The 22,649-nt window shown below is 39.1% G+C and overlaps 2 protein-coding genes across 5 annotated transcripts in view; one reads left to right on the plus strand and one right to left on the minus strand.

The window, feature by feature from the left end:
• Positions 1-296: 296 nt before the first annotated feature.
• LOC134793814 (DNA repair endonuclease XPF) lies at positions 297-19,255 on the minus strand. 3 transcript variants are annotated; one of them, XM_063765508.1, is made up of 16 exons: positions 19,084-19,253; positions 18,651-18,803; positions 17,725-17,905; positions 17,162-17,274; positions 14,580-14,745; positions 13,705-13,841; positions 12,810-12,964; positions 11,379-11,815; positions 10,744-10,929; positions 9,841-9,966; positions 9,330-9,407; positions 8,588-8,719; positions 4,087-4,260; positions 3,600-3,740; positions 2,905-3,099; positions 297-515 (listed from the first exon to the last, which is right to left on the minus strand). In XM_063765508.1, exons 1-16 carry the CDS (start codon positions 19,215-19,217, stop codon positions 354-356), a joined length of 2,670 nt encoding a protein of 889 aa, XP_063621578.1. In that variant the 5' UTR covers positions 19,218-19,253; the 3' UTR covers positions 297-353. The 3 variants fall into 3 exon arrangements, with proteins under 3 accessions (XP_063621578.1, XP_063621572.1, XP_063621587.1); XM_063765502.1 differs by having other exon boundaries at positions 8,588-8,703; positions 9,311-9,407; positions 19,084-19,252; XM_063765517.1 differs by lacking the exon at positions 3,600-3,740 and having other exon boundaries at positions 8,588-8,703; positions 9,311-9,407; positions 19,084-19,255.
• A 671-nt stretch (positions 19,256-19,926) lies between these two features.
• LOC134793833 (hrp65 protein-like) overlaps positions 19,927-22,649 on the plus strand; it is a 31,126-nt gene continuing 28,403 nt past the window's right edge. For both annotated transcript variants that reach the window (XR_010144590.1, XM_063765550.1), the window contains exons 1-5: positions 19,927-20,069; positions 20,144-20,333; positions 21,198-21,509; positions 21,728-22,015; positions 22,379-22,600. Coding sequence is in view for 1 of the 2 variants with exons in the window: in XM_063765550.1 (XP_063621620.1) it covers positions 20,145-20,333; positions 21,198-21,509; positions 21,728-22,015; positions 22,379-22,600 (1,011 nt within the window). In the remaining variant the exon portion in view is untranslated. The remainder of the gene's footprint in view (positions 20,070-20,143; positions 20,334-21,197; positions 21,510-21,727; positions 22,016-22,378; positions 22,601-22,649) is intronic.

The raw sequence follows: 22,649 nt of genomic DNA on the forward strand, positions 1-22,649 counted from the left end.
AACCCCGGGTTAGTGGGATGGTGCAAGAGTGTTCCATATTCAAAAACTAGTGGGTCTCAGAAGGCTGTATATAGCTGACTGAACTTTAAAATGCATAAGGTGCTTAAGGTCACTTCGAAAGCGGGGTGAATTTGAAAATCGATAATATCTACAAAACTAGATGCACTTCCATTGTTGCAAGAGTAGGCAAAATGCCTCGTTAAGCGTTGCAGTGCAATTTCCAAAATTAATCCATTGTCGAAGTTAACCCAAAGCATCTTAAATCCTTAATTTAAATAAAATACATTGTATGTATAAATTTGATTTATTCCTTATAAATTATTGTATAGCTCGAAAATAAATTATCCTTCACATTAAGTTTTTTTAGTTTTACTCCTGAACAGTTTCCCTGTGAATTTCTTCTTTCCGGCCTGTTTTTCGTCTTTGCCTGCGTCCGAAGGCGTCGCCTTGACATGCAACACTGAGTATAATGTTTCTGCTTCGTTTTTGTTTTCTATCACCTCTGCCAGTTGTTCCTGGAACAGAAAAAAGTAAAAAAGGTTAAATTGTAACCCAACAACGGGTTTTTCGTAAAAACAACACGCAAATCGATTAAAATTGTGCCACAAATGCGCATTAACCCTTTACCAGGCTGACATTTCAAAAATGACAATCGAATGTCAGTCCTCATCATCATCATCTCAGCCATAAGACGTCCACTGCTGAACATAGGCCTCCCCCTTGGACCTCCATACGTGCCGGTTGGAAGCGACCCGCATCCAGCGTCTTCCGGCGACCTTAACAAGATCGTCTGTCCATCTTGTGGGTGGACGTCCTACGCTGCGCTTGCTAGTCCGTGGTCTCCACTCGAGCACTTTTCGACCCCATCGGCCATCTTCTCTGCGTGCAATGTGGCCTGCCCATTGCCACTTCAGCTTGCTAATCCGGTGGGCTATGTCGGTGACTTTAGTTCGTCTACGGATCTCCTCATTTCTGATTCGATCACGTAGAGAAACTCCGAGCATAGCCCTCTCCATAGCTCGTTGAGCGACTTTGAGTTTTGAGATGAGGCCGATAATGAAAGACCACGTTTCGGAGCCGTAAGTCATCACTGGTAACACACATTGATTAAAGACTTTCGTCTTGAGGCACTGAGGTATGTCGGACGAAAAGACATTACGTAGTTTCCCGAACGCTGCCCAACCGAGTTGGATTCGGCGGTTGACCTCTTTCTCGAAGTTGGACCTACCTAATTGGACTACTTGTCCTAGGTAGATGTACGAGTCAACAACTTCGAGTACCGAGTTCCCAACAGAGACTGGGATGGGCACAACATTGGCATTTGACATAAGTTTCGTCTTGTCCATGTTCATTTTCAAGCCCACCCGTTGTGAAACTCGGTTGAGGTCATCGAGCATCATGCTGAGTTCCTCCATCGACTTTGCCATGACTACGATATCGTCGGCAAACCGAAGGTGAGTGATGTATTCGCCGTTGATGTTGATGCCAAGTCCTTCCCATTTCAGGAGCTTGAAGGCGTCTTCCATTACGGCAGTAAACAGTTTCGGAGAGATAACGTCTCCCTGCCTTACGCCTCTTCGCAATGGAATCGCCCTCGTGCTCTGCTCCTGTACTCGGACCGACATGGTGGCGTTACTATACAAACACTTCAATACTTCGATGTACCGATAGTCAATATGGCATCGTTGAAGAGACTCAAGCACCGCCCATGTTTCCACCGAATCGAAGGCTTTCTCATAGTCCACAAACGCTAAGCATAATGGCAAGTTATACTCTTCGGTCTTCTGTATAACTTGCCGCAGCGTATGGATGTGGTCTATGGTACTATAGCCTTTTCGGAAACCGGCTTGTTCGGGAGGCTGGAAGTCATCAAGTCTGTGTTCGAGACGGTTCGTGATGACCCTTGAAAACAGCTTATAGACATGGCTCAGAAGCGTGATGGGTCTGTAGTTCTTCAATAGGTTGTTATCACCTTTTTTGAAGAACAGCACCACCTCGCCTCTATTCCATGTTTCAGGCGTTATGCCCTCGGACAAGACGGAATTAAAGAGCTTCTGGAGGACTTTAAGTACCGGTGTTCCACCCGATCTCAGAAGCTCTGAAGTGATTCCGTCTTTGCCCGGCGCCTTGTTGTTCTTAAGCTGCTTCAGGGCCATCCTAATCTCGTACAGACTGATGTCCGGGATATCTTCGGTATAATGTCGGGACAGCTTGGCTCTTGGATCTCCTACCAAGCTGTCAACGGGCTTTGCGATCGAAGTGTATAACTGTTCATAGAACCTCTCGATCTCACCTAAAACCTCCGCTTTGCTCGACGCTATGCTGCCATCTTCCCGTTTCAGCTTTGTCAGCTGGCTTTGCCCAATAGACTTGTCAGTCCTACTCATCGAAAATAGAACACAACATGTGGGAAAAATATATCCCTTAGCCTGGTAAAGGGTTAAGCAAAATTGGCCTACTAACTTTAAAAACTACTGTGGAATACACTATACAAATTGCTAACATAAATATCATCGCCTGATGGGTCTGGAGATATTGAGAGCAACGTTGAGTAGTATCGGTAATAATAACGTTACTACTATTTGTAAAAATAATTAATATAATAGATGGTGTGCTCAAATCACTGCATCTATGCACGAGGCCGTGCGCTTGCCGAGGAATAGTAGCCTATGGAGGAACCGGATGGTCTTCAACAGAAGGACATGATGTCACGATCCTCAGCATTGAGGGACCGACTGAGTAATAACGTCTAATTGGGAAATACGTCACGTTGGGATTGCCTTCATATGAGGCGATACACTGTAACCCGTCAAACACCACGCCTTTTTAATATTATATACCTATAACGTGCCAGGGCAAACCTTATTTATGCACGAAGGTTAATATTACAATGACAATGTATACCTTGTCTAGTGTGATCAGATGGTCCAGTGACCGTCCCTTGTTCATGATCCGCGCTAAGTTCTTGCTAGTGACTCCGGGTAGTTTCTGCACGAAGTCATGTACTAGAACGTTGTAGCGCTCGTAGTTGACGTCGTCTGCGGTGTTGTCGCCGCCGAACGCGATGGCTTCAGACACGGAGGGGTTCTTTTTGCCTTGCTGAAAAATTAAAGTTTAGATTTCAAAAGTTGATTGAAATTATTTTAAACGGGTCACTCGCGTATTGTTAAGTCGAATAGCTCGACATGTTTCGATCCAATTTTGGAGGATCCTCTTCACGGAGCAACGACTCGCCTTCACTGCTCAAGGGCGCGCCGTGTACACCACCTCGTTCAAAATATTTTTTTAAAGTTGATATCGCTGGAGGCCTGGGGTGGAGGGCAAAGGCCGCAGAGGCCACTTTGTACGTAAAATTTGAGCTCCTGCCTGCCTACGGCCATGGGTTCGGTAGTTATACTATGGATTTTTTGTCGATTTCGATTCAGTTTAAGGAAATTTCTCAAAATGGCGGAGTTATGGAGGTTGACAGACTCGTGTATCCTACAGTGCGCGGCGCGTCATCGTGAACCTTGTCGGAATGCACGAAGGTTCATATTGGACTGAAGCCGCGCGCGTCAGTTGAAATCTTTGCCGGTTAAATGGTGTATTAGTAAAATAACCTTGAGTTCATGGAAGAGCTCGGCGGTGGCGTAGGGCGAGGGCGACCACACGAGCTTGAGCCTCGGGAAATGGATGGTGAGCAGCTGGAGTTTTTGCTGGATGTCCGCGCCCGACATGTCACTTGATCCCACGAAGTGACCCTACGACAGACATACACCGTAAGATGTAAATAAGAAAACCTGTATATGTTTTTTGTGAAATAAAAAAACAGAGGTGATACTTAAAGTTTGACTATTGAAATTTTGATTTGGCGTAATTTTTAGGAGGATGAATGCAAATATTTTATGAAGACCGTTTACCACTCAAAAACGCTTTCTATTTGTAATAAGGTGCCCAGGGCTGGAATCGAACTAGCGTCCCCTGCAACCGCGGCAGATGCCTAAATACTTGAAATGACACAAATTAAAATATTTTCATAAAAATAATTTTATTTGTTTCTTAATACCTCAACTTTTGTTATTATTTCTGATTTACATGAGGACCTACCTGTAGATTAAAGGGCTTATTCTGATCAAACTCTATCAGTAAAACGGGGCGTGCGTAACAGCGACACATGTGCGTTGCCTGCGTGTACAGTCGCCCCGAGTTCAGCGAGCCGATCAGATCAGAGATGGACTTGCGCTCTACGCACGTGTCTGGGGTTAGGATGTAGTCGCCGATCTGAAAACAAATGTGCCGTCAACCGGGGTGAATAGGGATAAGACCTGAAATGGGATTTACCCGTCAATTTCTTAATAACTACCCACACAAATTGTATCATAATAAATAAATAAAAAGATATTTTATTTATTTATTTATTAACCTTTCGTATGCCTTGTCCCGTATCTATCACACACAATTTGGACTCTAATTCACAATTTCGAGGTTATTCATTCAGTAGTAAATTTTTGGCCAGGGCATACGAAGGTCCCTTTATTTGGTACATAAAAGTCAAGGTAGTGTATTAACCTAACCTAACTTGCGGCTAGCAAAAAATAGTTATATAGTTTGGCAAGTAGGTAAAAATCAACTCACAGTGGTGGTGACGGGCTCGACGTGTATGCCCTTGCGATGGAGCAGAGGGCCTACCGCGAACCACGTTCGACGTGTTGAATCCCTGTCACACTTACGTACGAATTTACAAGTGCGACAGAGAGGCAACACGTCGAACGTGGTTCGCGGTTAGCCCTCAGCGCCGGCAGGTCGGAGCGAAACTCGCGCATGTACACGGTTAGTACGGTCACCATCGGCTTCTCTTTAGGTTGTAGGTAAATAGTTACGTTGGTTATTTAAAGGTAAAACTGAACGGATACTTACAATGATAGCGAAGCAACAGATTACCACGAAGCAAAGCTGGCAAGATACTCAGAATGCTTTTCAACTAGGAAAATACCATTTGATGAAGCACTGATCAGATTATGAATTGTTAACCCTTTACCAGGCTGACATTTCAAAAATAACAATCGAATGTCAGTCTTAGTCATCTAAAATATAACACATATCAAATATATATCCCTTAGCCTGGTAAAGGGTTAAAATGTTTTGTGAGGCCGGTTTGTCTTTTATATTCAAGATAATGAATGTGAAAGTGAAAATAAACGCTTGGGGTCTAGCGGTATGAGCGTGCAACTTTCAACCCGGAGGTCGCGGGCAGGCTGACGCAACTAGGAACAAAACAAGGTTTTGTATGGACTTCAGTAACCTAGCCATAGCCAAAAAAACAAAATAAAACGTCAGTGCTATTTATCTGTCAAGTCAACTGTCAGCCACATTACTTTGTTGCTTGTCATGGCGGTTCGTAGGTTTTACTTACGTATTTCTTGGAATTTCTTTTTTAAAAGCCTTCGTTATTTTCCAAAACAGTCAAACGTGATAAGAACATACAGTGAGTCAATAGATTTTGTTTAAATGCCACCGAAAACTAAGTTGTTTCAGTGCGAAATATGTGGCAATTGATACGCTCGCGAAAATCGCAAAAAAGGAAGTTTATGGCAAAATTTCCATTAGATGAAGACCGGTAAGTATTGCTTTAGATACTTTTAGCCTTATTTTGGTGTAGCAGGCTATAAACACATCGAAAATTAGATATTTCATATCCACTTTCATTGTGAACTAGTGATGTACTACAAGTATCGATACGAAGTATCGATATCGACTGCAGCCTAATTTTTTATCAATGTAAATAAAATAAAATGAGTGAATTTCCTGTTATACAACATGACTATAATTATTTCTCCGAATATTTTTAGTGGAAAATTATTTATCATCTGTGCATTAATGGAATGGACATTATATTATATATTTTTGGAATCTAGTAATAGGGGATATTACTGCAATGTTCTGCCGCCAGAGTGCAGTACTACCGACTCCAGTAAATTCATAGACTAACTTATACATACTCTGCCTTAAACTGTTTTTTGACAAGTTTTCACAGACAATACATTATTATGACATTGATGCATCAAGGCGCTTTGTTAACAAGGTCCTAAGTACTGGTAAGCGCGAAAATCGAAATTTAGTTATCTGCCTTTTTATCGCTCGAATATGCAAGAGTGATAGAGAGGATAATGAAATTTAGGTTTTCTTGTTTCGCGGTAGACCCCCAGATTGTGACAGATAGTGGTAGTGGCGCTACTTACGCAGAGTTTTGCGTGATATTCTTTATTATTTAAGATTTTAACCTAACGTATAAGAAAAAGTATGTATAATCTGTTTTAATTATTAAATGTTTTCAGGTGCAGGCAGTGGCGCAAATAAGTTGTAAAGGAAGATATATTTTATTATTCAAGAATATTATATGTATATAGAAAAAAAATCATTTAATCAGGTGAACACACATTTTCCTCTGTAACCTGTGGACCGTCGGACCGTCGGGATGTATTTTAAATTAATTATATTAAAATATTTAAAAAAAAATCATTTGACATATTTTTATTTTAACAAATAAAAATCGTGTTCACATTTAAGTCCAACCATGTATTAGTCCACTAAAAGTCCACACTATATATAACATACGACTTAAATGTGGACTCGATTCTAACCTGATTTCTAGTACGAAATTTGTTGACAGGGGGTCATTCCATAATAAACGCTACCAAGGGTTCAAAAATGAAAAATAGTTTAAGAAGTCAACACTAACCTATTTCCATAGAAAACATACCAAACCTTCATGTCAGAAAAAAAAAACCGGAAAAAAATCAATTTTTACATATTTTTCATGTACTTGATCGCAACGTTTAAATGATAGGCGTAAAACTAATTTTATACAGCGATATTGGCAAGACTAATTAAAAAGAAAGTAACTGTAAACTGTTACAAATTTCCCGCAGTTATTTCAGGTAAAATATCGTAATTTTATAATTTGTCTTTAAAAATATTAAAAAGCATGGATTAATCGGTGTTTAGAAGAATATTCTAGACTGTGGTCTCAAAGTAACACCCGAAACGAAAAAGAGATAAAAGTATGTGTAACTTTTCCCGTAATTAACTATAGCCAAACATGTTTTGCCAAAGAAAGGCTATGATGTGAACCTATGCAAATGTGTAATAGTTGTTGTTTTAGCGTCTGCTTTAGTCGTATGTTTTAAAGTTTGAAGTTGTGTAACACCCGAAACGTGTTGATCGTCCGCCTGTCATTCCCCGGCTTTTCTCCGTGATGGTTAGTGCTAGAAAGCTGCAATTTGGCATGGATACATAAATCAATCATGGCGACAAAGTAGTAACACAAAAACTACAAAAATAATTTTTTTTTAGGTTTGCTCCTGTACAAAATATTTTTAATTTTTTTGCGACTTTAATCCTGTGATGTGGGATGTCGTTGGATAGATCTTTCAAAATGAATAGGTGTCACCATCAACCATTTTTTGATTAAGTGAATATTTTCGGTAATATTCGCATCGAAAGAAAAATAATTATGATATCTTCGAGAAACAGTTTTTATTGTTAAGATTAATGTATTTTATAATAATTCAGTATTTATTACTTATGTTTTTCATCGAATTTATTAAAACGACAATAATTTCAATAAAATGAGCCATAATTTCGTATAAATCTGTCTTAATTTCGTACTCGTAACACCCGAAACGAACCATGAGTAACACCCGAAACAGGTAATTTATTTTATTAAAATTAATTGAAAAGTGATACTAAGTGTTACTTCAGTGTTTCAGTAGACTATACTAACTATTATTACTTGACATAAATAAAACTGGAGGTTACTTGACAAAATTCGCTAAATTATGCATTTTGGTACTGATGGTCAGAAGGTATAGGCCAATTCCTGTAACGCCCGAAACAGCTACTTTTTAGTGATTCTCTCGTTATTGCTCTTATACTTTAATTATGTGTGTACAGGAAAAGAAAATATTATCAAAGTAGTAGATGAATCAATAGTTATAACCTCCTAGTTCCTGTTACAATATCGAATAAAACCTTATTTTAAGAGTTCAAGTGTAACACCCGAAACGGTGGAATGACCCAGGGGCCTATGTTTCAACCCTCCCCAATTTATCGATATCGATAAAATACGCAAGCGTGTGGCATACTACACTATTTAAGTCTGTTATGTTGGTACTATTGTTCTTTGACAGTTCTTTGTCATACATGTTGGTAATGATTGGAACACCAAACATACACACAGACTAATCAAATCGCTAGTATGGAATCCCGTCTCTTAAAACGTAGTGATTATATTCTCTTTGGTCGCGGGTTCAAACCCCGGCTCGTACCAATGAGTTTTTCGGAACTTATGTACCTACGAATATCATTTGATATTTACCAGTCGCTTTTCTGTGAAGGAAAACATCGTGAGGAAACCGGACTAATCCCAATAAGGCCTAGTTTAGCCTCTGGGTTGGAAGGTCAGATGGCAGTCGGTTTCGTAAAAAACTAATGCCAACGCTAAATCTCGGGATTTGTTGCCAAGCGGACCCCAGGCTCCCATGAGTCGTGGCAGAATGACGGGATAACGCGAGGAAGATGATGAATGTAAAAGTGTACAGATAGTTACAGTGATGGTGACGGGCTCGACGTGGATGCCCTTCCGATGGAGCAGCGCCGGCAGGTCGGAGCGGAACTCGCGCATGTCCACGATCACCATCGGTTTCTCTTTCGGCTGTTGTCCGCCTGCAACGCATAAACACTGCGAATGCCATAAAATAAACCTAAGATAAACTAAGATTGCATAAACTTATGCACTCAATATCTTAGATATATCTTAGATGTAGATATGAAGTAGAACAATGATAACAGTACCTACAGCGAAATTTTGTGCTCAGTCTACCCAACATCTATAGAATCATTTTAGACCGAGCGTTAGCGAATGTCCGGCTAGCTATTCTCTTCAGTCGGTCTAGCATGAGTTGCGTTCTCGCGCGCGACTCCATACATCTAGCGCGACTTTAAGTATGAACTCGCGCGCGAGAACGCAACTTATGTTTGATCGATAGATAGAACTTAAGGTGGTGGTACTAGTGCTCGACATGCTAATGCCTAATAGATGACACCCTGCTGTCACCTCTATTGACAATGACTTAAGTTTTAAGATGACACGTACTGGGACCGCGTCGAGCACTGGTACCACCACCTTGCCTGTCGTTTCGTTTATTGAAAAAATTTCAAAATAAAGGAAATTGGCATAAAAGACTTAAATGTAAATATGCCCCATTGCGATGCTCTTATTTGCCATCGTCTAGGTATACAATAAAAAAAAAACATATGCAAGTAAAATTACCAGCTTTTCTCGTATCCACTGCGTCTTCTTCATCTTCAATATTCATGTTGAAGTATTCATCTGTCTTGCCGTCTTGATATGACGGCACCACCATAACCTGACAAGCATATGAAAATACTTAAAAGCAGCCTTTTTTTTCTTGAATCTTACATTTTTTTCGTATTTGATTCAAGAACCCCGTGTTTACAGGTGAAGGCAATAAGGACGTTTTTATCAGAATTTCTATTGGAATTTCAGATGGAAACATCCTTATTGCACTGGAAGCATAAGGACCCTTCTGTGATGGAAAGCCACATATTAAGTCAACAGGTCACTAAATTTCCAATTGTTGACTTATAATTCTAACTAAGTAACAGTGTAATAAAATCTTTAAATCAGTATGTAAAATACAGGGTGAAATTTTAACCACCAGCCATCATACTCTGCGTAGTGACTTTATAGGTCATACTGAATAACTTTTATTACGGGACCAATGACGAAATCGCGAAAAATAATTTGGCTGTCCCATAGAAATCAGCGCTCCAACTTACACTTTTAGCTTGAATAAGCAGCTCGAAGGCCTGTTTCTCTCTCTTGAGTGAGGTGAGATACGCCTGCTCCTCCACAGTTTTATCGTGTATCACGAAATACACCTTACACCGAGGTTCGCCTTCAGCCTTTAATTTAATCATGATTATTTGATTATACATCATCTCGTCATCTTCTTATACTTATACAAAAAAGTGGAAAGTTAAAACATGGGCAAAATTTGTGAAAAACAATAAAGAAGGTACCTAAGAATAGAAGATAAGTATTCACAGTATGTATTATAATATAAAAAGGCAAAATAATAACTCCGCAACAACTACTGCATATAATTAGGTAAGGTATACCCTAGAGTAACATATAATATATAAAAACCGGGCAAGTGCGAGTCGGACTCGCGCACGAAGGGTTCCGTACCATAATGCAAAAAAAAAAAAAGCAAAAATAAACGGTCACCCATCCAAGTACTGACCACTCCCGACGTTGCTTAACTTTGGTCAAAAATCACGTTTGTTGTATGGGAGCCCCATTTAAATCTTTATTTTATTCTGTTTTTAGTATTTGTTGTTATAGCGGCAACAGAAATACATCATCTGTGAAAATTTCAACTGTCTAGCTATCACGGTTCGTGAGATACAGCCTGGTGACAGACGGACGGACGGACGGACGGACGGACGGACGGACGGACGGACGGACAGCGAAGTCTTAGTAATAGGGTCCCGTTTTACCCTTTGGGTACGGAACCCTAAAAACAGTACTTTATATCCCATAAATTTACCAGGCTGACAGTTCAACAGTTACAATCGAATGTCAGTCTTATTCGCCGAAAACTCACATGTTTGAAGTGCCGTAAGTGGGAAATATATATCCCTTAGCCTGGTAAAGGGTTAAGAAAACAATATACCTACCTTTCGAGCCTCGAACAATTCAATCTGCCGCACCGCGGCCACATCGCTGTGGTACAGGATTATGTATTCAGGCCGGAGCGACTCCAGCGCCTGTTCCAGCGAGAAATGGTTGCCGTTCTCTTTGAACGTTCTGATGCAGATGATCGGCTTTTCGGTCTCGAGTTGTGTTATGTCTAAATTGTCTATCTAAAAATACAGAACAGATGTGATAATTTTCGGCTTCAGGTAGGTAGGTTATGTTTGTCTTGATAATGGCAAGCTGCATAGACTCGTCCTGCCCAAGCCATTGAAATTTAAACCAAAATTATGTTTCAAGCAGGCTCACTCCGCGATTTCGTCGCTTTGCTACAGGTAGCTAAAAGTACATCCGTTCCGCCCCAATTTTTGGGAAAGCCATAAGCCGCGCGTGGCGCTGTCGCCACCTAGCGGTCATATCCGTGCTGATCGTAACAGACGCGTTTTGTTAGAGAGTGAGTCTTCTGTGCCTAGTCCTATTATTTATTCTGTGGTTCAAGTAAAAACAAAGAAATTTCAGTGTAACCTCATCGTATCCAGGCTTTTTATTCATAACTTGCTCATTTTTAGCATATGTCCTTTAAAAATCACATTGGGCAGGACGAGGCTATATATCATACCTGTGAAATAGGTTCGAACATGCTCTCATTCTTCGACGTTTTGTTATCACTCTGCGTTGCCAGTTGCGTCAAAGTCAACACATAATTCGTTCTATCGCAATCTTCTATCTCTTCCTCTTCAAGCTTATTAATATCTCCGGTCTCTTCATTTACCGGTTCTTTTTTTAAATCACTTGCTATCGTATTTATGTCTTTGTACTTAGAAGCTAGAGTAGTTATATTTAAATCTCTCCTAAATGCGGTGTAGAAGAGATATTTATTAGCGCCCATGGTTAGGAAGTTGTTCAGTTGGCTACAAGTTCTGCTGTCTTGGCAGAGTATTAGTATTTTTGTACTGTTTAGACTTCCTTTATTTTTCTTTTTGACTTCTTCGGGGATCTCTTCTAGTAGTAAATCGCTAAGGACTTTCCATTTCGGTAAATGTTCGGGATCGAATTCTGGAAAGAGTAAAGTGAGAATTAAATTCTGGAATGAGAGATAAGTAGAACTGGTAATATTACGCCATCTTGTGAAATAATTCAATGGTGTATGGATTTGCCCGTCCAAATAATGGGACTAAAACTTTGCAATATGGAATTTCAGAATTTGTACAAACTTTCAATTATATTTCTCATGCAACTTTAAACATGAAAGATTTTTGACCAGAAGTATACTATGTATAATTGTGTACAGTCAGCAGCAGAAGTTGCTAAGCGGGCGAGGTGTTCAAAATTACCTTGACACGCTCTTATTCTCTTAACAATAAAGTCGCGTCAAGATCATTTTGAGCACCTCGCCCGCTTAGCAACTATTGCTGCTGACTGTACAGCGTCATCTATCGGCAAATCGGCTAACTAATTTTCGCGACCTAATCAGGGGGGTGTCACCTGTGTAGCAGTATGACTACTTAGTCTCGAATAAAACAAGTATATGTATGTAGTGTTAAGATCGCTTAAGAAAGTTACTGGAAAGAAGACCCTGACTTGTGGGGTGTATTAAAGATATGCAAATAAAAGAACAAAGTAAAATAAAATAAATATAGCTCTTCGTAACGTTCATTGAAACAAATTACAGAGATATGTATAAATACAAAAAACCCCAGCAGTAATAACAATAATCATGTAATACATTTAAGAGAAAATTTTGAATATTAGCGAATTAGGTACACCGGCGCGCCGCCCGGGCCGGCAGGTTTATGGCAGTGGGCTGCCGCTCGACCGCACGTTAGTCGTGTCACGTGGCGCTCGCGCAAAGAAGATTCACGGTTCGTGCGCGGTTATAAGTTTCAATTTTGTTGCAGACGGCGAGTATAGGTATAATTTTATACCTAAATCTGACTTTTGTGAAGGAGTGAATTTTCTGTACGGTAGTACTATTAGTTATTCTGTGACGGTATGTAACTGTATGTTGGTTTTTCAGGTATAATTCTTTATCAAGAGAACCGATTCTTACCATTTTTGTGGTTATAAACCCTCGACTTGGCCAACCTGAAGAGTTGTTCCGCCGAGTCTAAGAGAATCCATCCCGAGTTCACTTTGGCATATTCCGGGGTCCTGTATTTGCTCACTAGGGCGTAAAACGAGACGGAGTCGTCGTGGATCAGGTTGCTGAAACAATTATTTACTTATTGATCAAATAAGTAACACATCAGCATTACAGTATAAAACCAAGGCACTGTGAAACTACAAAATAAAAGACAAATAAAAACAATACACATAAAAATAAAATTAACTAGACATTCGTTTTAAATAAATTATAGATTTATGGAAGTGCCTTTTTGGTCCCGAAAAAATGCAAATGAAAAGACCACGGGAAAAGCTATTTTGTTCTTTGTTTTTACATCAAAATTGCCATAATATAGTGTACTTATCTGTTGTTAATTGGTTTTAAACATTCGGATATTAAGCGTTAACTGGTGTCTCAAATGAAGTCAATATAACTCACCCTTATCTTTAGATTAGTATTAGCGGTGTAATATTAATCGGCAAAATAGTAATCAATTCAAATAAAATAACTTATTTTTTTAATAATCTGCAATATTTTACAATGTAAATATATAGGTCATACTGAACAACTTTTCTTAGAGCCACTTGCACCAATCATTAACCCGGGATTAACCGGTTAAACCTGGAGTTACCATGGTTACCAGTACAATTTGACACTGGGGTAACGGTTTAACCGTCTAGCCCTGGGTTAGTGGGATGGTGCAAGTGGGCCTTAAGGGACCAAACCCGAAATCGCGAAAAGAAAATTGACTCCCGTGGAAACTATCAACATTTATAAATTAACCTGTAGAATCTAGACGAAAAACAATGCGTTTATGCTGAATAATTATTTATGAACTCACATGATCATGCTCCTAAGCACCTTGAGGTCCTGAACATACTCCTTGACCCTCGTGCTGAGCTGGTGCCACACGCAGTCCAGCTGCGATTGGAGAATTTTGTGGAACTTCTTTGAAATGCAGTTCTCAGTCGTGATTTCCTGGTATTATATTCGTTTTTATTAGATGTGTGATACACTTACCTACTTTTAACAAAACGAATTTATGTGTACACCGCCATCTACTTTAGCGGTCACGGCTACTGGAAGCGTCTTAGTAGTCTTCATTCGTTTATGTTTCTTACAAATTTTGATAGATAATTCTGAAACTCAAACGAGGTCGTGGCGTCTGTGGCGCGAAATCCTAATAACTATACATCGGTAACTCGTGGCATTTAGGTAGCACTTAAAATATTAGTTTAATAATTTTCCGTTTTTTAGTGGTTTCTTTTTCTCGACTCGTATAGGAAGAACATTGTCACATCACTAGTCTGTGCCTGCTACCTAAATGCCACGAGTTACCGATGTGTGCTCATCACTAATCTTTTAAATGCTACCTAAATGCCACGAGTTACCGATGTGTGCTCATCACTAATCTTTTAAATGCTACCTAAATACCACGAGTTACCGATGTGTGCTCATCACTAATCTTTTAAATGCTACCTAAATGCCACGAGTTACCGATGTGTGCTCATCACTAATCTTTTAAATGCTACCTAAATGCCACGAGTTACCGATGTGTGCTCATCACTAATCTTTTAAATTCTACCTAAATGCCACGAGTTACCGATGTGTGCTCATCACTAATCTTTTAAATGCTACCTAAATGCCACGAGTTACCGATGTGTACGTAATAACTTTAACGATTATAAGTTAATTGGCTCAATTTAAACTCGATACCTGCATGTCTAGAGTCCTATTGACGCTTTTAAGTTGTTTTACGGTGTAATTCATTATGTCCAGCAGGCACATTTGAATGTGGTTCACGTTGGAAGAGAGCGGTACATGCAGCTCTACTACCTCTGCCTGTCTTTTCTTGAGGCATTGTATGATGGTGCCGTGAAATCTGGAATAAATTATATTTTATTTATACGTTTTGTCTATATTCGGACTTTGGGTTAGGAGTTTGTGAGTAAATAATAAGTGCTAACATCAACATGGATATTTTTAGGGTTCCGTACCTCAAAACTCTCAAAAGGAAAAAACCGGGCAAGTGCGAGTCGGACTCGCGCACGAAGGGTTCCGTACCATAATGCAAAAAAAAAAACAAAAAAAAGCAAAAAAAAAACGGTCACCCATCCAAATACTGACCACTCCCGACGTTGCTTAACTTTGGTCAAAAATCACGTTTGTTGTATGGGAGCCCCAATTAAATCTTTATTTTATTCGGTTTTTAGTATTTGTTGTTATAGCGGCAACAGAAATACATCATCTGTGAAAATTTCAACTGTCTAGCTATCACGGTTCGTGAGATACAGCCTGGTGACAGACGGACGGACGGACGGACGGACGGACGGACGGACGGACAGCGAAGTCTTAGTAATAGGGTCCCGTTTTACCCTTTGGGTACGGAACCCTAAAAACGGGATCCTTATACGATCACTCGTGAGTCTGTCTGTCTGTCTGTCCGACCATCCCCTTTATCTCCGAAACTACTAGGTATAAAAATTTGAAAAAATATACATACATACATACATACACATAAATACATATATATACCTACAGTTCTTTACCTATAGATGACAGGAAAACCTATTAGAAATGTGCAGTCAAGCGTGAGTCGGACTTAAGAGCCCATCAACGTACACACTAGCGCCACTGCTAAATAATCGTGATGATTTAAATTTAAAGACAGATATTTAAAAAAGGGGGCCGCTACGTACTGTATTTTGTATTTAAGTACCTTTTGAATGCATCAAACTAGTTTTTATGTTGCTGGATTCGTCAATCTATGCGTCCAAAGTTAAAACGGCCGTTTTTGTTTTGAGTTCCTAGATCGACGAATCCAGCACATTAAAAACTAGTTTGATGTATTCAAAAGGTACTTAAATACACAATACAGTCCGTAGCGGCCCCCTTTTTTAAATACCTGTCGTTAAAATTAAATAATCACGATTATTTAGCAGTGGCGCTAGTGTGCACGTTGATGGGCTCTTAATTAAGTACTTAGTTTTCGATACGACCCCTACGGGTTTTTTTAAAGACAAATGTCATTGTCAAAAAAATACATTGTTATTGGGTTATGTACGGAACGCGAGTCTGACTCGCACTTCCGGTTTTTTACCAGCTATTGTTCCTTGTCTATTTAAGCAAGATAGTTGCCAAATTCACGTCTTATTTTATCCTATTAAGAGTAAGAACATGGGCGTCGCCAGGGGGGAGCCCCCAGAACACAAAATTTCTAACTATGTACATAAATGTATTTGTATTGCCACATGAACTGCCTCTCCCCTACAGCTGGCGACGCCCTCGGCTAAGAAGCAGTGTTTTAAATTAAATTTTTATGCAAACATGTACAGTCAATTGTAACAATATGGGTGTAGGCAACTTACTCAAAAAATGTCCCATAGTTCTTAATTCACTGACATAAGAGTTATGGGACATATTTTTGAGATGATTTGTACGGGTTACTAATGGATTACCGAATTTTTTTTGCCAGATTTTCATATCCCAAACAATTTATCCCAAAAATATAAAAGCCAACTAATCATTTCCCAACTAAACAAGTCGCGTATAAATATGTTCCAAACGAACGATATGCAAAAAAATATTTTGACATTACCTTACTTTGGCAAAATTTATTTTACAAAATTTGAATTACTCGAAATTATTAGTTGCCAAAGAATACAAAAACCATAACAAAACATGACAAATGTAACAGTTATCAAAAAAAGAAATTGCCAATTTTTATTTGAACAAATTTTAATTACTCCAAATGAGTACTTACCAAAGAATACAACAACCAAAACAAAACGTGCCTTCTATTTATCAAACATTCTATTTTCTGCTCTGAGGAATACAAGGTAACTAACGAACCTATCTAGGTAAAAATATAGGTAGTCCTGTAGTGTTTTTTTTTTTCAATGCGGGGGGCTCCTCTAACAATCCCTTTTTTTAAAGCAAGTGAGACCCGGCAGCCGGTCGACGAAGCCCCGCTTCGCGGGGCTTCTATTTTCTGCTCTGAGGGACACAAGGTAACTAACGAAATGATCATTTCATCATTCATAATCATCATTTTGGGAAATGATCATTTGTCGGATTTTAAGTTTGTCAAATGTTTATATGGGAAAGATTGAGTTGACAAACGTGCAGTTGGTAAAATTTGGTTGGGAAACGAAATTTGGTCAAAAAAGATTCGGTAAATTAAAAGGGTCCCGATTTGTACACCCATATTTTTACAGTTGACTGTACTTTAAAATCTTGATTTGTAAGTTCCATTTGTTTTTGAGATACTAGAAATACCTTTAATATAAAATATATACCTGGGCCATAAAAATAATTCCGTTACGAAAACAGCTCGCATCACCTTCTCCACTTGGTGGTATCCGAAAGTGAATGAAATTGGTGAACTGGAGAATGCCTTTACAAAACCTGTCTGGCGAAAAAAAAAAATACATATTCCCTCATTAATTTTAGCTTCTTTATCATGTATTAATATTATTTATTAATAAATTAATTATAGAAAAACATAATTTAAAATGTCCCTGAAATAAATAAATGTGGATGAAGTTTATCATTATTTTCTTAAGTTAATCTTGCTTCTCTGCAAATGATACCACAATACTTAGAAATAAAGAAAAAACAGTTTAGGCGCCCCCCTTAGATGCATATGAAGGATATGGTCGAAATATTCACTGTCAATGGGTAAGTCTTGGTAGTTCAGTTGGTAGAGTGGTGGGCTAGTATCCTGGACTCACAAGTTCGAACCTCGCCTAAGACAGTGAATTTTTTTAGTTTGCCTTTATGAATCATTGTAAGCATTATTTTTTTAATCCTAATAACACCCTATACGGCATATGATTACAATACAAGTAAACCTTCTTACCTTATTATGTTGCCTATAGAGCCTCAAAGCAAACGCCTCCTGACAGGACTCGAGCACAGTATGTGCTCGTAACACTATGATCCCCGTGATCTTAGCCACGGGCACCCGCTGTTTTAACAAGTCAACCACCAATATGCGGGTTGAGACAAACTGGACTCCGCCTTCTAGGTACACCTTTTCCCTAGTAATAATAATTTTCCGCTAATTATATTTAAATAATCATGTAATCATAATGTTAAGGACTAAATGCTACTGCGTATTGGCTATAGAGTAGAGCTGTGATACCTACAATATTAAATTTCATTGATACATTTCTGACCTGGCTGGCAACGAGGAAGCACTACCTTGAATATCAAATACTTATGAAAATAGGCTTGTGTCAGTCATGAACTAAGAACTGTTAAGAATAAAATCCCATAAAGGACCGAAAGGAACTAAATCTTTTTAAACACTCTTAATCGGTCTTTAGGTCCTTTAGTTCAGTGGGATGGCTGAGCGCTTGACATGAGTAAAACAGAAAATAGACTGAACGAAATGGTTCACAATGACGCTGGCACGAGTGCGAACGAGATAAAAGAGTGACAAACCCGAAAAGTATGAAGAAAAATCAAATAGTTTTTCTATATTTTTTATTTTATTTTATTGTGTCTAGCTTTTTGATGTGTAACCGTCATATAGTATTGTACAAGTTAAATCGTAATTCAGTTGCCAAAGATTTAGAAAAAAAACTACTGTAAAATCGATTCGTACATTCCCAGCTCTCAAAGACTGAACTGAACTAAAGGAACTAAAAGACCGAACTAGTTCATTTGACCGGTTGACCGAGAGTGGAGCGCTCTCTGTAGTGACCGAGCAGGCACAAGCCTATATGAAAATAAGGTTTATTATAATAAATAAAAGCTGCTTCATCATATAAGTCAAAATACCTTTCAGTACCCAGATTTGGTAACGGTTTCAAGTTGAATTTCTCTGTGAAATACTTTTCTTCATGATCGCTGCTGTTAATAACTAAAACTAAGTTGGCTGGGTCCTTGTAAACCCATAATAAATTTGAAATGATTCCATTATAATTTAATCCTCTGAAAAACAAAATTTTCCACATTAATAATAATTTGGGCCGAAATAGCCAATAGCTGGCATCCCCAGGGTAGTCGAGGCAGAGGCAGACCTTGAAAGAGATGGCGGGACGACTTGGATGCATTCCAGCGGGATTGGCGGGATCTTGCTCAGCATAGGGAGGTTTGGAAAGGGAGAGGGGAGGCCTTTGCCCAGCAGTGGGACACACACATAGGCTAATAAATAAAAATACTTCGATTTGAACTTGAAAATAAACAATGCATACAGAAAAGGATTGCTTACTTGGCTAATATAAGAAGTGCATCTTTCTCAAAGACATCAATAAAAATCTGCTTTTCAAATTCAAGTAATTTAAACTTTGTTTCAATTTGTGGCAGTGTAGAATCATCTTCTTCATTAGTAGACGTTGCTTCCATTGTCTGAGTTCATGTGTAATAATTTAACGATTGGTTTATGCTGCCGGTTTAATTTGTTTATCGAGTAGGTACCTAAAAATATGATTTTATTGTTCGATTTATTCTGTTTCCACAGAGGTAAAGAGGCCTTACTTTAAAATATAACTTTTTATTACTAACACTAAACATACAGAATTAATTGCTTTATTATATCTCGTACATCGTATTATTTATAACAACGTAGAAAAATAAAAATCACAAAGATCGTAGAAATATTATTTGAATGGAGTAATTGGAATTTGAGCGATTGAATTAAATGACAATTGAGAGCTATATTTTTCTGTTTTCTCTATTATTTTTAAATATTTAAATCGTTTACTCCTTGCATCGGGCAGTTTTATTTATAGCTTGAACAGTTTTAATACAGTCGTAATTTGGTCGTAATGCTATTTCCGTCAGTAAAAAGGCGGCAAATTTAAAAACTACGGGTGCAAAGGGTTAGACTGTAATTAAAATTAGTCTCTAGTACATAATCAATGACTTAGTCTAAAAATATTAAATAAAACAAATATGTTTCTAAAAAAATAATTCAACGATCGATATTGAAATATTGACTGATGGCAACCTTGCTCAGCCTGTGCCTGCGATTGCCGGCATTGCCGCCATTGCCGGATGCCGGTTGGCTGGTTTGTGAAATCGTCTTCCCTCCCTACCGCCGCGCTACCGCACCGGCACCGCACAACCCGCCATTTTGATTTCTACTTTCGCGTGCATTGCGTCACGGCGTTAGACTATCATTTATGTGAATTAAATTAAGTGAAAAGACGTTTTAAAGTGTAGTAGACGCAACATATTTTAAATCCCAGGAAATCAGTAAGTTTAATCATAGTATCATATATAACTATTTGGATGAGAGCTGATATTAAACAGTAATTTATAATTTTTAGTATGCATACCCAAGCCATGAACCACTACGGTAATCAAAGAGGTTTTGGAGGGCCGCCTCAGCCTCAGAGACAGGGCGGTCGCCGTGGAGGTAATAGAGGTGGATTTAGAGGACCAACACGTTTTGATCAAAATAACCAAAACCAGAGGAATCAAAATCAGCCGCAAGGAGGTCAACGTCCCAATAACGAGGTCAGTGCTATACCTTAAACTTAATGACGGTCACGTCGACAAGGTTTAATTATACTCTAATAATACTGCTCAAATTTTTGTAAAATTTCTTATAATTTTGTGACTAACGCCATTGTAAACTGCGTCGTAGTGATATGCCTTAAATAAGTTCAATAGCACTTATAAGGTTTCACACTTTCTATTGAACACGTACACTTGGGGCTAAAACGCCTAAAATAAAACTAAGTAACAATATATTCATTATCAAGAAACAGGCAATTGTGAATGTGATACTATTTTGTAGACATGTTTAAGTTTATACTCAAAGGGACAAAATTACCCCAGTGACGCACTTTCTACTGAGAAAAAAATACCACATGTTAATAAATTTGTGGCAATTTTTCATTGTTCCAAGTTCAGAAATATTTATGAATTTTATGATATTAAATTATACATAAAACATGCATTCATTAACATTTGGGAAATTTATTACTACAACAAAGTTAGTTCAGTTACTAAAATATCGTGGAATATTTTCTTTAAAGGCATGGTGTATGTTCATTTTTGATATATGGGGACTAAATGTGTTTTTTTTACAAACATGTGGTATTTTGGAACAGTGACACTACTGTAAAAACCTGTCTCCATATTGCGCGGCAAACTATCGAATATTGGCTTGTGAGAGTTGTGAGGCACCGCGCGCAATGGATAATGCGTTGGCTCGCGAGCCAACGCGATCTCAGATCGGTATCCATTGCGCGCGGCTGCCTCGCGAGCCAATGTTCGATAGTTTGACGCGCAATATGGAGACAGGCCTTAAGGATAATTCATGGTATTAAATTCCTGTCAACTCTAGTAGTTAAAAACCCTTGTATCATTTGACAGCCTAAGCCAGCTCCCCAAGCTGAAAAGCCCCAGCAGCAGCCGCAGGCTCCACAACAGCAACAACGTCCGCAGCAGCAGCAACAACAGCAGCGCCCGCAGCAACAACAACAGCAACAGCAGCCAAGACCGCAGCAGACACCAGCCCAGCCGGCACCGGCCGCCACACCGCAGAAGCAGGATCCTCCGGCAGCAGCTCCGCAGCAGCAGAAACCCAACACCACCCCCAACAAGCCTGTGGCTCAGGACAGTGTTGATAATGTGATTGTCATTGATGATCAGCCATCAAAGCCGGCCAACCAAAACCAGCAGAAGGTAAGTGTAGCTTGCAAACTTGTAATTGTGTAGCTAGAAATTGTCCACATTGTGTTCAAATAGTGGTGTTCTTAGGGCCCAAAATATTTTTTTTTTTTCGAATCAAAGTTACGTCAAAGGCAGGTTTCATTATATTTACACGCCTGTTTTGTAATTGCTACTTATAGATAGTAGTTTTTTCTTATTTCATATTTTGTGACACATGTAAATTTTCCCAGAACATGAATGGTAACTTCGGAGGCAACAAGCAAGGTGGCTGGCAGGGCGGAAACAAGCAAGGTGGCAACTTTAACCAAGGCGGCAACTTCCAACATGGACCAAACCAGGGCCCGGGTGGTAAATTTGGTGGCAATAAGAATTTCGGCCAGGGCGGTCAAGGAGGACCTTTTGGACAGAACAAGGGAGGCCCTGGTGGCCCGGGTGGCCCAGGTGGCCCAGCCCGGAATCAGCAGAGGCAAAGCCGAGGGCCCATGCTGGATAGTCAGGGAAAGCCAGTACAGAGAGAGGTATTTCATTTATTATCATTGCAATTGGGGTCACAGCTTTTTTTACAGATTACGCCAGCATAGGTTTCTTCCGTCAATCCTATGAAAAATGTCATATTCGTGTTTTTTTTAATCTACAGCCAAATCCCATGGAACGTAACTAGAAACTGGAAAAACCCATGCTGGCACTATCTATACAGAACTTGACAAATCTGTGAGTCATCATGAAACTTTAATAGCATGACAATACGTGAATGAACCGATGTATAAAACGCTTTGACCTTTGCCAACCTCTTTATTCCCAGTTCTTGTAAAGTAATAAATGACGTACACAAAATACGCCTACAATTTTTACATAATCAATTTACTTTTTTTTTGTTCCAGGAACAAATGCTTGCCAATAAGTTGAAGGATCTGGTGGGACCACTAGTTGACTTGCCCCCCCTAGACCAGACCGAACTCAAATTCAACGGCAGGAGCCGTCTGTACATTGGCAACTTCACATCAGATATGACCGAAGAAGAAATACTGGGCTTGTTCGCTCCCTATGGAGAGACTTCAGAATTGTTCCTTAACAAGGAGAAAAACTTTGGATTTATTAAAGTGGTAAGTAAATTTAGCAAAATTCAAGGCCGAAATATATTTTCTTAAATCT

The sequence above is a fragment of the Cydia splendana genome, chromosome 1, assembly GCF_910591565.1.
Source record: "Cydia splendana chromosome 1, ilCydSple1.2, whole genome shotgun sequence".
NCBI classification, from domain to species: domain Eukaryota; kingdom Metazoa; phylum Arthropoda; class Insecta; order Lepidoptera; family Tortricidae; genus Cydia; species Cydia splendana.

Excerpts from the sequence above, each read along its gene's own strand:
- LOC134793814 (XM_063765502.1), bottom strand. The coding sequence starts at position 19,217 with ATGGAAGCAACGTCTACTAATGAAGAAGATGATTCTACACTGCCACAA. Across the intron at positions 11,816-12,809 it reads GGTTTATAACCACAAAAATG|AATTCGATCCCGAACATTTA; the intron begins GTAAGAATCGGT and ends TACTCTTTCCAG. Across the intron at positions 3,741-4,086 it reads ATAAGCCCTTTAATCTACAG|GGTCACTTCGTGGGATCAAG; the intron begins GTAGGTCCTCAT and ends TGTCTGTCGTAG.